The 16,597-nt window shown below is 36.0% G+C and overlaps 1 protein-coding gene across 2 annotated transcripts in view; it reads right to left on the bottom strand.

The window, feature by feature from the left end:
- The window catches only part of DECR1 (2,4-dienoyl-CoA reductase 1), a 51,894-nt gene that overhangs the window by 23,537 nt on the left and 11,760 nt on the right, over positions 1-16,597 (bottom strand). For both annotated transcript variants that reach the window (XM_025393653.1, XM_025393654.1), the window contains 4 exons: positions 13,008-13,210; positions 12,129-12,186; positions 11,923-12,009; positions 10,038-10,185 (listed from right to left, as the gene is read on the bottom strand). In XM_025393653.1, coding sequence (XP_025249438.1) covers positions 10,038-10,185; positions 11,923-12,009; positions 12,129-12,186; positions 13,008-13,210 — 496 coding nt within the window. The remainder of the gene's footprint in view (positions 1-10,037; positions 10,186-11,922; positions 12,010-12,128; positions 12,187-13,007; positions 13,211-16,597) is intronic.

Here is a 16,597-nt window from a genome sequence, read left to right as displayed (position 1 = left end):
GAGAAAAATGGAAAATACAAAATAGAAACCAATATGGCTTCTAAAGCACAAAAATACAATATGTGAAATGAAAAACTGAACAAATAAGCTTAGCTGTAGAAGAAAAGATCCACGAATCCGAAGACACAGCAATATAAACTATCTAAAATGAAAGACAAATGGGAAAAAAAACCTGAGGAAAAACCCAGAATCTCACTGACCTGTGGAACAGTATCTAGCATTCTAACAAACGTATAATTGGAGTCACAGAGGAAGAAAACATACTTGAATAAGGACTTAAAAAATTCCAAATTTGGTAAAAACTGTAACTTACAGATGCAGAAAGCTAAATGAATCCCAAGCAGGATAAACAGGGGGAAAAAAATAAAGACATTGTCATAATCAATAACTGAAAACCAGTGATATATAGAATCTTAATAGCAGCCAAAGGTAAAAATAAACAATAAAAATACGCAAACACAGATAAAAATTTTCATCGTCTTCTCATTTCTAAAAATAATATAAGTTAGAAGACAATGGAGCTACATTTTTAAGGTGCTGAAAGAAGCTTGTTAACTCTGAATTCCATATCCATCAAAAATACCCTTCAAAAATCAAGATGATATGAAAATGACATTATAGAGAAACAGATTGTCAAAAGGAAAGAAATAGTAAATATGCAGGTAAATATAAAATATTTTTTCTTGTTTTCTAAATTTCTTTTTAAAATAACTGACTGTATAAAAGCTATATTAAAAAGTGACACTGTACATATAGTGGTCAATAGTATCTAGGACACAGCAGGTTCTCAATAAATTAACTGAATGAGGCCAGGCACAGTGGCTCTCGCCTGTAATCCCAGCACTTTGGGAGACCAAGAGGAGCAGATCGCCGGTGGTCAGGAGTTTGAGACCAGTCTGGCCAACATGGTGAAACCCTGCCTCTACTAAAAATACAAAAATTAGCCAGGTGTGGTAGGGCATGCCTGTAATTCCAGCTACTCAGGAGGCTGAGGCAGGAGAATCACTTGAAACCAGGAGGCAGAGGATGCAGTGAGCCAAGATGATGCCATTGCACTCCAGGCTGTGTGACAAGAGCGAGACTCCATCTCAAAAAATAAATAAATAAATAAATAAAGAAAGAAGGAAGGAAGGCTTAAAAGAGTAATCTTTAGGTCCTGAGAAATCAGTGATTTTTCTCTTCTTATTTATTCATAACACTGGATAAGACAATAATATTTGCAAGAGGATCAAAATAAGTTTACATCTTTTACATAACAGTAAATACTTTTAGAAATTTAAATTTGAAGGACTACAAGGAAAGTATTTTGAAGAATATTCAGATAAGTTTTTTCTCTGCTCCATATATTTAGTTTCTCTTTCTCTCAGCATTTTCCAGAGTAGAAAGAAAACTCAGCACATCCTGGGAAACACGGGGGTGGAGGAGGGGGCAGGAGTACCATTTTGAGGATAGGAAAAAATAAGAATGGTTATGTTAGTCATTCTGGTAACTCCTTTTATATATCAAACAGGCTTTCAGATCACTGAAAATTACTTTGCTTCCAAAATCGTACTCTGTGAAAGAGGAGGGATGTAGAACATTAGTGAGCTCCATTACAGTACACTGACAACAGATGCTAACTGCATCATTCTTATAGCAAAATTACAAAAAAAAAAAAAAAAAAACTGCTTTAAAAGTGACAAATATAAAGCAAATGCTCCAATGGAAAGTGCACTATCTTTCAACTAAGACTGAACACATACATTTCTCCAAGCGTGGGAAAGGAGTTAAGCCATCCTAACACAATTTAGATGCTGAAATGAAAGTTATTTTACTATTCTCTTTATCCCTTTAGGTTTTATTTTCTCAGCCTAGAAAATTTGGGTAGCCCACCTCTTAGAATGAGATAATGTGGCTTTTAATTCTCCTGAGTGTAAAAGGGAGATAAAAGTTTGAAACTGCACTGTTCCAATAGCATTAATGCTGCAAGGTGAAACAATTAGTAGCTTCAGAAAAATGAACAGTGGTGCTAAAGTGCAAAGCAAAGAATTCCTAGATCCCCAGGGTTAGTCACATTTATTTTCCTTCTTGTACAGAGTCCCATTATTTCAATTAGAATAACTGCCCATGGAAAAGCTTTATAAAAGGCAAGTTTCTAACAGCTCAGAGCATACAATAGAAATGAATTTATATTATTAATGAGGTTAAGAAAATAGAGAAGGGAAGCAATAAATGAAATAAATATGCTAGCCCATCCTTCGTTATTTTGAAATGGAAAAAATAGTAATAAAAGAACATTAAAAATCATATTATCTATCAAAAAAGCTATGATACGTGCAAGATTATGATTTAAAAGATTCAAAAGCTCTAAAATCTGGTTTCAGTACAAACTATGAAAACTGAAAGATTCACTAAACAATTTTAGTTCCAGTGACCAACAGAAGGGGAATAGTACAGACACCTGGGCTCAGAAATTGATTCCACTATTTACCAGCTGTATAGCTATGAGACGTTGGGGAAGTTGCATCCCTGCTCTGGACCCTAGATTTATCTCCTGTAAAACAGGAACATAAGAAGTGTCCAGCAAATGTCATTAGATTCTAAGAACTACTTGTTAATTTACTGCTGTTACTGATTCCACCTATTACTCTTCTGCTCTCATGCAAAAAGACTGCCATTTACTACCTGTGTATTAATAATTTGGCAAGTTGTGTTACGAAACATCACCAGAATGGAAGCTAACTGTATAAGCCAAGACTCCAACAGGCATCCCAGTCCCCTAGTTTCATGGACACATCTAAGACTTTGTTGAACCGCCGGTAGGTCAGGGCTGCTACACATGGTTGAGCAGTGCATAAGGGTGCCATTCTAAGGAAGCATGTTTTACTTTACAGATATTACATGATTATTTACTTATTTCAAAATTTTCTGGTTGTTCTGAGGGTTTCCTTTCTAACAAGACAAGAAATATGTGTGGGCGGAATGACCCCACTTAAAGATCCCATGCCCTAATTCCTAAGAACTGAATTTCTTATATTACATGGCAAAATAACTTTGAAGATGTTAAGAAAGATTACAGAATTTAAGACAGGGACCTTTCTGGGATTATCCAAGTAACATAGTCTAATCACATACACCCTTAAAAACAGATAACTTTCTCTGGCTGTAGTCAGAAAGATGAATTTTAAGGAGCAGGCAAGAGAGATGTGGTAGAAGGGAAAGTCAATCCCCAAGCATGAGAAAGACATATTGTGGTATTACTGGCTCTGAGATGTACCAGTCCCTATGTAAGGATCAGAGAGAGGTCCCTAGGAGATAGGGTGGCCCTCAGCTGACAGCAACCATGAACATATACACTTCAGTCCTACAACCACAAGGAACTTGATTCTTCCAATGACCTGAATGAGCCTGTATATAGAGTCTTTCTAGAGCCTCCAAGACGTGAGCTCTGCTGGGTGACTCCTTGATATTAGCCTATAAGATCTGAAGCGGAGAAACCAGGCAAGCAACTCTGTGCATTTACTTGTGAAAAACAGAATTATAAAATTATAAGTGTTTGACATATTAAGCTGTTAAGTTTGTGGTCATTTGTTGTAGCCACAATGGGGGACTAGCATAGTGTATTATGTCAATTTTCCAGCAAACAGAAATAAAGTATCTTACGAATTTTTTTTAATCCTTGTTTAACTTTACCTATCACCAAAGGATAAAGTCCACATTGCTTGGCCTCATCTCCTACCCCTTCAGGCATTATACGTCACATATAAGCAACACTGAACTCCTTGTATGCCTAAATACACAACTGAGCTGTTGTTGCAGTTCTAACTCTTCTACTATTATTGCTAGCAATTAATCTTACTGACAATCATGGTAAGAAGACAAACTTCTCTGTCTTTTTGATGGGAGCACAGAGGATACCTGTCTCCCAGCCATTTTTCAATGAGAGCCCATATGAAAATCTAAAAATCTTTAATTCTCTAAAAGCTACTCAAAATAGGACTATAACATTTAAAAACTAGAATAACCTTATATAAATAATATTATCTACTAAGGAAACACTTTTCTCATTTAAACATTTAATATAAATACATCCCTCATGTAGGCTGTTATTTTTAAGTTTAATTATAATAAGTGATATCAGGGCTCTGGTTTTTCTAACCAATTTTAATTATGAGTCAAAACCTAAGTTTCAGAGAGTTGATGGTCCCCTTGTAAAAGATGTAAAAATACACCCACCTTGGAGGAAACTTAACATTTTCTTTCATAACTAACATTTACTGAGTACTAGTCTGGCCCAGGAACTATTCTTAACATTTTACAGACACTGGCTCATATAATCATTAGAGCAATCCTAGGAGAAAGGCTTTATTATTAACATTATTTTACAGAAAAGACAGGCACAGCAAGCTGATCTGTCCAAGTTGATAGGACTAACAAGTATTAACCAGGATTGGAACTAGGCAGTTAGGCTCTAGAGCCTGCACTCTTAACTACTATGTAACTACTACTGCCTTGCCAAGACATTTCTAATTACCACTTAGAAAGAAAAAAAATTTCTTTTCAAAATTCCCAAATCACTTTACCTTTACCTTATCTTCAAAAAACACCAAAATAAGGTACACAGTTGCTCTAAGAAATTTTAACCGATGAGGTTGAACTCTCCCATCAAACGAGATGACTCTACAAAAAGTGATTTTAAAAGGATACTAACACTGCCTTAATAAATTTCAACAGATAACTAAAAATGTGTTTTAAAATATTCTTTAGATGCACCTACTGTTCTAGAAAAAATATGTAGACACAATATAAAAAATGTACTCATGTGGTTCTTATATACATATGCTAAGCAACATACACCTTGCACTCACACTACTGACAAATAAGGAAAGCTTTCCACTATGCTCTACTCTTCCCACTTCTGAAACAAGGTGCATTTGCCAAATCATGAGTGAACTCCCATTCACAATTGCTTCAAAGAGAATAAAATACCTAGGAATCCAACTTACAAGGGATGCGAAGGACCTCTTCAAGGAGAATTACAAACTACTGCTCAACGAAATAAAAGAGGACACAAACAAATGGAAGAACATTCCATAGTCATGGATAGGAAGAATCAATATTGTGAAAATGGCCATACTGCCCAAGGTAATTCATAGATTCAATGCCATCCCCATCAAGCTACCAATGACTTTCTTCACAGAATTGGAAAAAACTACTTTAAAGTTCACACAGAACCAAAAAAGAGCCCGCATTGCCAAGACAATCCTAAGTCAAAAGAAGAAAGCTGGAGGCATCATGCTACCTGACTTCAAACTATACTACAAGGCTATGGTAACCAAAACAGCATGGTACTAGTACCAAAACAGAGATACAGACCAATGGAACAGAACAGAGCCCTCAGAAATAACACCACATATCTACAACCATCCGATTTTTGACAACCCTGAGAGAAACAAGAAATGGGGAAAGGATTCCCTATTTATTAAATGGTGCTGGGAAAACTGGCTAGCCATATGTAGAAAGTTGAAACTGGATCCCTTCCTTACACCTTATACGAAAATTAATTCAAGATGGATTAAAGACTTAAATGTCAGATCTAAAACCATAAAAACCCTAGAAGAAAACTTAGGCAATACAATTCAGGACATAGGCATGGGCAAGGACTTCATGTCTAAAACACCAAAAGCAACAGCAACAAAAGCCAAAATTGAGAAATGGGATCTAATTAAACTGAAGAGTTTCTGCACAGCAAAAGAAACTACCATCAGAGTGAGAATATTTTTACAAGAATATTTTTACAATCTACCCATCTGACAAAGGGTTAATATCCAGAATCTACAAAGAACTTAAAGAAATTTACAAGAGAAAAATCAAACAACCCCATCAAAAAGTGGGCGAAGGATATGAACAGACACTTCACAAAAGAAGACATTTATGCAGCCAACAGACACATGAAAAAATGCTCACCATCACTAGCCATCAGAGAAACGCAAATCAGAACCACAATGAGATACCATCTCACATCAGTTAGAAGGGTGATCATTAAAAAGTCAGGAAACAAGATGCTGGAGAGGATGTGGAGAAATAGGAACACTTTTACACTGTTGGTGGGACTGTAAACTAGTTCAACCATTGTGGAAGACTGTGGCAATTCCTCTAGGGTCTAGAACCAGAAATACCATTTGACCCAGCCATCCCATTACTGGGTATATACCCAAAGAATTATAAATCATGCTGCTATAAAGACACATGCACATGTATGTTTACTGTGGCATTATTCACAATAGCAAAGACTTGGAACCAACCCAAATGTCCATCAATGACAGACTGGATTAAGAAAATGTGGCACATATACACCATGGAATACTATGCAGCCATAAAAAAGGATGAGTTCATGTCCTTTGTAGGGGCATGGATGAAGCTGGAAACCATCATTCTCGGCAAACTACTGCAAGAACAGAAAACCAAACATCGCATGTTCTCACTCATAGGTGGGAATCGAACAATGAGAACACTTGGACACAGGAAGGGGAACATCACACACTGGGGCCTGTTGTGGAGTGGGGGCAGGGGGGAGGGATAGCATTAGGAGATATACCTGATGTCAATGACCAGTTAATGGGTGCAGCACACCAACATCGCACATGTATACAAATGTAACAAACCTGTATGCTGTGCACATGTACCCTAGAACATAAAGTATTAAAAAAAAAAAGTCAGGAAACAACAGATGCTGGAGAGGATGTGGAGAAATAGGAACACTTCTACACTGTTGGTGGGACTGTAAACTAGTTCAACCATTGTAGAAGACAGTGTGGCAATTCCTCAAGGATCTAGAACCAGAAATACCATTTGACCCAGCCATCCCATTACTGAGTATATACCCGAAGGATTATAAATCATGCTGCTATAAAGACACATGCACACGTATGTTTATTGTGGCCCTATTCACAATAGCAAAGACTTGGAACCAACCCAAATGTCCATCAATGATAGACTGGATTAAGAAAATGTCACACATATACACCATGGAATACTATGAAGCCATAAAAACGGATGAGTTCATGTCCTTTTTAGGGACATGGATGAAGCTGGAAACCATCATTCTCAGCAAACTATCACAAGGACAGAAAACCAAACACCGCATGCTCTCACTCACAGGTGGGAACTGAACAGTGAGAACACCTGGACACAGGGCAGGGAACATCACACACCGGGGCCTGTAATGGGGTAGGGGGAGGGGGGAGGGATAGCATTAGGAGATATACCTAATGTAAATGATGGGTTAATAGGTGCAGCACACCAACATGGCACATGTACACATATGTAACAAACCTGCACGTTGTGCACATGTACCCTAGAACTTAAAGTATAATAATAATAATAACTTTTTAAAAAAGCTATCAGCAAACTAGATATAGAAGAGAACTTCCTAAAGCTGATAAAGGATATTTATGAAAACTTACAGGTAAATCATAATTAATAGTGAAAAACTAATTGCTTTCCTCCATGTATTTGATTTGTTCTTAATAGTAGGAACAAGCAGAATCTAAGTTTTTACCACTACTATTCAATATTTTAGTGAAAGTCCCATCCAGTAAAATAAGGCAAGAAAGAAAATAAAAGGCTTATCAATTGGGAAGGAAAATATAAAAAATGTCTTTTTTTCATTATCAGTATTACCAATGTAGAAAATCCAAAGGAATCTAAACAAACAAACAAACAAACAAACAACTGTAATAACCATTGAGTTTAGCAAGCTCCTAGGGAAAACATCAATACACAAAACTAATCCATTATATTTCTAAATACTACAAGAAAAGAAACAGAAAATACCATTTAGAAAACAGTGCCATTTGCAATAGCACCAAAAATGTAAGTACTTTGGGAGAAAGTTAACAAAACTTGTACAATGCCTGTGCAAAACACTGCTGATAGAAATTAAAGAAGACCTAAATAAATGGTGCAAGATTGGAAGACATGATATTGTTAAAAATGTCACGCTTCAGTTCCTTGACTGTCGATCTAGTACCAGGACAAATCTTTTATTGTTTACTCCCCTCAGTCCAGTGGTCCAAGTTCTTTAAGCTCTGTCAGCTTACAGCATCAATAACTGACAGGAATCTTGGAAGAATAAAAACTGGCTTCCATCTTTTAAAAAGGTATCTTATCTAATATATTTTTAATGAAGCCCATAGAATTTTAATCCAATGTGATGAACAAGAATAGATCAGAGTCCATGTTAAAATGAAAGACAATAATGAGGAAAGAAGGGAGAGTCAGACAGAAATCGAGTGTCACAGAGATGAGCAAGGGAAGAAATAAGGGACAATGAGGCAAAGAAGGACAAAGAAACAAAAGAGACAGATGAAGAGAGAAACAGAGAACTAAAAATGAGGAGCTGACAGAGGCAGAGCAGTAGAGAATGAGATTGAGACATGAGCAAGGGGTAGGGCGAGAGAATCAGAGGCAGAGACACAGGAGAGATACAGAGATCAAGGTTCCTCAGATAGAGAAGAGAACAGAGAGGAGTCACACTCTTCCCTGTCCCCCTTTCCACTCCTATCCATCTTCCCACCCCCCACGGAAAAAAAAAAAAAATCAAATCAAACACTTATCATCCAAATTCCAATTACAAATCACATCCATTCTGCCGTCATGGAAATGAGTAACCAGGAATTTCAATTTCAATGAGTGCATAGAAAGGATGGAAGCTATTAGTGTATGTGTGTGAGCAGACACACACACACATACACACACACACACACAGTTAGTGCCTCTGTAGCATTTCTCTGCTCCTATATCCTATCTCAAGCTGGTGCTAGGATCACCTGCGCTGCACAAAAGAAGAAATTGAACCTTGTAAGGCAAAGGTTTCTGAACCAGAGGGAGGAACCTGGTCAGCTCCATGCCCTCTTTCCTCCCCTCAGCACTCAAAGGACACGCTCTGAGGAGCATGAGAACTCTTCCTTATTTTCCTTGTTTAGAATACTCTCCACCTTCTCTCAGAAAATACCCCCATCCTTCAAGTTCCCCGAATTATTCAAGGACAGAGTCTTGTCCACCTCTGCTTTGAGTATGAGTATAGGGCCTGCTACCCAAAAGTCATTAGTAAGTGTCTGTCAGGTGAATAAATGTACACTGGTTCTAGATATATGTGAATATACACACATATATACATTAGACATGTTTGCTATTCATGTACCTATGAACTTTTGTAAAGTAATTCATTCGTAATACTAACAAAAATGTTCTCCTAGTAAGTTACTTCTAAATCTATCTTCCCTCCAATGTTCTTAATCTCAGTGGTATTAACGTCATTCAGACTCTTCATCCCATCTGAAAACACTCTCATCAAATCAATAAGGCCTGTTGATCTCATCTTCTAAATATCTTCTACTTTATCTCCCATGCAATCTAGCCACATGCTAAAAGAAAAATCAAATCCTCCTGAATAGCACTCCTTCCATCATCCATCTTGTTGTCACTAACCTTTCCAATCAAGTCACATTCTTTGTTCCACTTTCAATGGAAATCTACACAAAAATACTTACTATTTCTTTCAGAATTAACATTAAACTCCTTATTTTGGTATTGAGAACTTTCCCAATTACACTCCAACTCACCTTCCCAAAGTCATTTCCTACTCCTCTCCCCATCTCTAATAACATCAAGTTTTTCATCATTCCCTATGTACTTATGCTCCTCCTCTCCACAAGGCCTCTATCCATGGACATTTACATGTCCTTTCCCTCCTCTTTCTCTACATCTAGATCTTTGAACTTCCAGCTTAAGTTGCATCTTGTTCCTCAACCTGATCACTGACCCTAAAGAGTGTTAGTCATTCCTGTCCCTGGATTGCCAATGCACTTGAAACATACATTTATTACTGCTCAAATTGTAATACATAGTTATTATTTAAATATCATTTTTCTCCATTACATTGTGAGTTGTACAAGTGTAGACTGTCTCATTGACTTTTAAAGTATCACAGAGCTTAGCACAGAACCTTGCACACATAAGAGTCAAATAAATATGAGAAAAGCAAATAAACATACCTTTCTGTGCTTTAATTAGTTGTTTTCCAATTTCTAGTGTCACAAAGGCTGTGCCATTTAGAACTATGTCAGTTATGGTTTTCCAAGCATTAGGAGAAAGTCTTTCAGTAGGAGAAATAAAATTCCCTGCTGCATTGTTTATCACAATCTAATAAATGGACAAGGCAAGTTACAGAAACTTTAGATGAGGAAAAACATTTTCTCTGCAGGGTTTTTGTTTCTGAAATATATTAATAGAAATAATACAATAAAGTTGAAGTTCACAGTTACCTACGAAACAATACCATGAGATTTGGTAGTCTGAGTCTGTGAAAACCTCCTATGTTAGTTACCAAATTTCAGAATCCTAAGCCGTCTTTAAATTAGGGTAGATTCTGTTATTAAGAAAACTAAAAGGGTGCAGAGGCTCATGCCCGTAATCCCAGCACTTTGGGATGAGTTCAAGACCAGCCTGGGCAACAAAGCAAGACCCCATTTCTACAAAAATTTTCTTTTAAAAATTAGCTGAGTGTGGAGGCATGTGCCTGTATTCCCAGTTACTTGGGAGGCTGAGGTGGGAGTACTGCCTGAGCCCAGGAGGTCAAGGCTCTGCTGAGCCATGACTGTGCCACTTGCATACCAACCTGAGTGACAGAGCAAGACCCTGTCTCAAAATAAATGAATAAAATTTTAAAAGGTAAAAAGAAAAAGAAAATTAATACAGATAAACATATTTACCATGTGACTCTATTTTATTTCAAAGATGTCAAGAAATGCCTTTTTGTTTCTGGTGTTATTTTAGTTTAACTTAACCAAAGCAGCTTGTGGTTGATGATCTATTTACCATCAATAAAGATTCTGGCTAGTTCTACAGGAGATTCAATGTTATTGGTTCTGAAAATATCTTTATCATAGAAAGTGCTATCTTTGAGACTACTGGAAGAAATGGCTTCTCTCCAGTAAATATACCAAGCAACAGCAAAAAAATTCATGCATATTTCAGGTATTAAAAGGAGAAATTTTGAATTTCTTACAGTTTTTCATGTTTATATTGTTCTCCACTGAGGAAGACAATCAAAAGTTATTAGCAGAAGCAAAAAGCATCAATCATTTAAACTCAATGCTGTGCTCTTGGATAACTGCTCTTGTTATTTCATAATCTTATTAAATAAAGTGAAATCAAGTTTGTTTTCCGATCAATCATAAATGGATTCTTTAAGTATTCCTGAAAGGAAGTCGTGCAGCGGTCTTTCTACTCCATTCTTTGCTTTAGCAGAACTGGCATTTTCCGAGGGACAGAAAATAGGTGCTTCTCAACACAGCACTTGCTCATATTGAGGTAGGAGGCGGGCCTAATTCTGGAGGCAGAGCTCCAACACAGGACCAGATTGAGGACTAGTTAAACCAAGTCCTAGATGAAAGCACCCCCTCTTTAGACATATCCACCAATGCACTATGTTTGTTTACCATTGCCATGGCAATGCCAGCAAGTTACTGCCCTTTCCATGGCAACGAACTGATGACTCAGAAGTTACCAACCCTTTTCTAGAAATTTCTGCATAAACCTAGTTAATTTGCATGTAATTAAAAGTGGGTACAAATATGACTATAAAACTGCCTCTCAACTGCTATGCCCAGCACATTGACTATGGGGTTGCCCTGCTCTGAAGGAACAGTCACAAATCCATTCCACTGCTGCTGCTGCTTCAGAAAAGCTGTTCTCTTCTACCACCAGCTCATCCTTGAATTCTTTCCTGGGTAAAGCCAAGAATCTTCCCAGGCTAAGCCCCAGACTGGGACTTGCCTGTCCTACATCAATATCAACATTTTATTTCCTTTGTACAAGTTTTTGGGTGTTATCAACATCAAGTGTCTGGCAGTTCGGCTTCGTCATCACTACACTTACATTAGGATGTCCTGCAACTTTGATCAGTTCTGACACAGTGTTTTGAACCATATCAGGATCCCTCACATCACACTGAATTGCATGAACCTGCAAAATAACAAAAAGAAAATGACATTTTCCAGGTTTCTTAAACCAAACACATGAACAAATTATTTGAACATGTTATAATTCCTAAATCTAAATTAAATAACTGATTTTTAATGTACCTTATTTCCAGTTTGAGAAGAAATTTGTTCTGCGGTAGCTTTCAAAACATCCATCTTCCTAGAAATAAACACCTTGTATGACTTCATATTATATTTTTCAATTTCATAAATTGAAGAATACAGAGAATCCATAGCTTAAAGAAAAGCATTTCTGAGAAAGTATAGATGTTATTTATATACAAAAATCAACGTGAATTTTTTTCTAAAAGTCAAATTTAGATCATTTTTATATATTTGATACTAATTTATTGAATTAGTCACTTTTAAACCAGTTACTTTAACATTATCTACTCACAGATTTAAATTATTCCTTAATAAGCCAGCTTTACAAAGAAAATATATTCATGGTTTAATGTTTAATTAAAGCAGTAACCATAATCATTCCCACTGAAGACAAAGCAACCTCCATGTAGTGCTTAAAAAAAAAAAAAAAAAAAAAAAGTTTCTTCTGAGACAAGGTCTCACTATGTTGCCCAGCTGGTCTCAAATTCTGGGCCTCAAGCGATCTTCCTGCCTCAGCTTCCCAGTAGCTGGGATTACAGGCACACACCACCCCACCTGGCTGCATGTCAAGCTTTTTAACTTCATCTTTGTGTACAGAAAAAGAAATATTCTACCACTGAATTGGGGAAATTAAAATAATGAAAATTGTGGATGTTTACCCAAACATCAGTTCCACAGTTTTCATTGTTTCTTTCATCTCAAATAGTACCTGACTTTTTCAAAATGATTTATTTAAATAATCTAAAGAATATTTCTAGCATTTCATATAAGATTAAGATGCTAATCAAACAACTCAGGCGAACAGTGTTTTCAATACTATGGCACAGAATAGTTTCTTCAAAAGCATCACCAATAGGCTTAAGGTAAGGGACTTACCGGCTGGCTATCACGCACTGAGCACCTAGGCTGGACAGAAGAGCCGTCATTCCTTTACCAAGGCCAGTACCTCCCCCAGTAATGAATGCCACTTTTCCTTGAAAACTATTAGGTGGTAGCATCGCTTTTTGAAGGGGTGGAAAGAATTTAGACTGCAAAGCTTCAGTGTTTTGATATAATATTTTTGTCCCATAACTGAAAAACTAAAAGGGGAAAAATGAATTGAAATTTGCATACATATATTTCCAAAAAACAGATGAATTTTTTAAAACATGCTCTTGAATTTAATAGTAATCAAATTCTTGTATTAACACAAACTCTTTGCAAACATATTGGTATTGTACTTAATTATTATTCTTTGCTTTCTGATTTAAAAAGAACAGGCTCTGGAGCTGGATTACATAGCACAGAAATTTCTCCCAAGCTGTATAACCTTCAGCAGGTTATTTGACCTCTCTGTGCCTCAGTTCCTTCATCTACAAAATGAGGACAATAAAATAAATTTCTTCATATGGCATTATGAGGATTATATGAGTTATTATAGGTAAAGCACCTAGAGCAGTGTGTAGCATATAGTAAACACTACAAATGCTTACATTATTATCTGCAGGTGTTTTACTTAAATTTAATTTTGTTGTGTTTTGGTTTGGTTTTTGGTTTTTTGTTTTTTTTGAGACAGAGTCTCGCTCTGTCACCAGGCTGGAGTGCAGTGGCATGATCTTGGCTCACTGCAACCTCCGCCTCCCGGGTTCAAGCGATTCTCCTGCCTCAGAGTAGCTGGGATTACAGGCACGCGCCACCATGCCCAGTTAAATTTTTGTATTTTTAGTAGAGACGGGGTTTCACCCTGTTGGCCAGTATGGTCTCAGTCTCCTGACCTCATGATCCGCCTGCCTCGGCCTCCCAAAGTGCTGGGATTACAGGTATGAGCCACTGCACCCGACCAAATTTAATTTTTTAAAAACTAACATAAAGCATTTTTGTCTTTCAACGAAAATAATCTGGATAAAAATCACTTTCCACCTTTGAATCACTGAAGAAAATTGTTAAAAATTCTCTATAAGGTTTATTAAATCAAATGCCTCTTCATATGCTAGCTTCTGGCCACAAAACATGAAACAGAATATTTGTGTTATTTATTTTAAACGGAGGGAAAAATCAATACATTTCAGAGTCAAAAATATTTGTATTGCCCTATTTTATATGTAACAGCTTGTACTTACATTACATGCAAACATCACTGCCATTCTCTCACATTTAATCATAAAACAAACTTTAGGTATTTAATATAATGAACAATAGGAGCTAACATTCATTAAGTGGTTACCACCTGCCAGGATTACATATCAAACTATTTAATCTTCCCAACAACCACAGGAAATAGGTATTAGTTTTATCCTGTTGTACAGACAGGGCTCAGAGTGATAAAAAATATATATATTGCCAAAGTTGCAGAACCACGGTTAAAACACAGACTGACAGGCTCCAGAGCCTTCTCTGATAACCAGCTTACATATTCCTCTGTCTATTCTCTGAGATCCTGCTAAGCTTAATGATCACACCAGGGAGGTTATGTGATATTCCATTAGGTTATGGTGGCAAGATTAAAACTCCAGTTAAAACTCCAGAAGCTGCCATTTCCTTCCAGAGTATTCCTGTAAGCTAAATAGACTGTCATCAGTTGATTCAGGATATCTTGAAATTTATCCTAAGGAAAGAATAAGAAAATGTGGTCAATGATTTAGAACGAGGCTGTTCATCAACTGGAAACTGCACAAGAAAATGTTTATAATGTGATGTTAAATGAAAAAAAAAAAAGAAACAAATATACGGTATTTTTTAACTACAAATAAAAATATATGCTTAGAAAAAAAGACTAGAAGGAAATAACAACAGTAAGTAGTAGATTCAATATTTACCACACAGTCCTCAAAACAGCTCTATAAGGTAAATTCTATTGTTACTCCTATTTTATAGATGAAAAAAGTTGAAGCACAGAAAGGTCAAGTAGCTAACTTTTAAAAATAAATAATAATGGGGAATAAAGACTTAAATCCAGTATCTGACTTCACAGTCCACCCATTAGTTTACAGTTATGGCTAAGTGATGAGATTATAGATAATTATTTGCTTTGTTTGTTTGTTTGATTGGCTTTTAGTACTTTCCAAATCTATCCAGTAAGTATGATTAGATCTTTATAAGCAGAAAAAAAGTTACTGAAAGACAAAATTTGAGATCATGTATAAAATAATTGAAGATACATTTGTAAATCTTGTTATGCTCCATAGTCATCATATTTATTTTAGCTTCATATTGACAAAGCATTTTCTTTTCATATCCTTTTGCCAAAGCACAGTAATCCAAGCAACTCCACAATAATCTTTTTCTACATAAGTGGCAGTTTTCCTTAAGGCTGCCACCTGCCTTCAGAACTATTACATTAAGATGATGAATCAACAAGTTTACTCAAATAGAATGGTAAATTTGTCATTAATAATAATGAAAAAAGTATTCTAATTTTCTGAAGGCTTTACCATAATTTTTAACTTTTTAATGTTAATGTGTATAGGGGATTTGATGTGGGACTTCATGAAAATAATTAAACAAGATATTTGCACACAAACTTTATTTTTAAATTTATTTTAAAACATTTCCTCAACCTCCTCACCGGTAGAGAAAAGGATATAAAGGTAAAAATGTCACATGTGATAAAAATAATTCCTAGTGTCTACAATGTAACAGGTTATTACGTAGCACTTTTTTATCTTATATGATCTGATCAATACTAACCTTATGATTCCACTTCCCCACCAAAGTGAAGAAATTGATAAGCTACTTTAATTCTCATTACCCCCTAACAATACACAGCATTATGTGTTAATATAAATTCAAGCCATCTTCTCTGCCTAAAAGGAAGATGTTCATTTCAACATTAAGACCCACTGAGATGATCAGATGTCACAGGGTCACATCATACTCAATCCCCTGTTTCTACAAAGAAGCATCCTTAATAACCTGAAACAGTATTTTGGTTGGGCTTTTTTGAATTATAAAATGTGGATACCAAACAGGCTTTTACAGATTTTCAAGTCCTGCTTTATGGTTTTTAGAGAAATAAGTTTTTTTCAAAAATGTAAATAATACCTTTCATATCAAGTTTGATTTCTCCGGAGATCTTTAGTGACCTAAAATTCTTAAAACGTTCTAGAGTCTTCCAACTTTGGTAATACAGAATTATTTTTTAGTTACAAGCTCTAAATCTCTCCCACAAAAAATTAGCTATCACCCACCTTCCTCACCATACTCATCCCTCTCCCACATCATATAAACAATAGCTTCCTCCTTCATGTATTCCAAAATTACAGCATCTAAACTAATAAGACATGATCACACTTTTAATCTTCAAAATGGCAATTCCGAGAGTCTTGACACTGCACCTTCCCCTCGAGGATAAGGACTGTATATCCATGAGATATATACATAAATTACTTAGGTATAATTTGGCTAATCTAAAATGTCTAGAGTATCACAAACAGAAGTAGATTAGTGATTCTAGGCCAAATATGTTTTGTTATCCTGCCCAAATTTTT

The sequence above is a fragment of the Theropithecus gelada genome, chromosome 8, assembly GCF_003255815.1.
Source record: "Theropithecus gelada isolate Dixy chromosome 8, Tgel_1.0, whole genome shotgun sequence".
Taxonomy (NCBI): domain Eukaryota; kingdom Metazoa; phylum Chordata; class Mammalia; order Primates; family Cercopithecidae; genus Theropithecus; species Theropithecus gelada.
The sequence above is the reverse complement of the archived record's forward strand: the minus strand, read 5'-3'. Positions and strand labels throughout refer to the sequence as shown.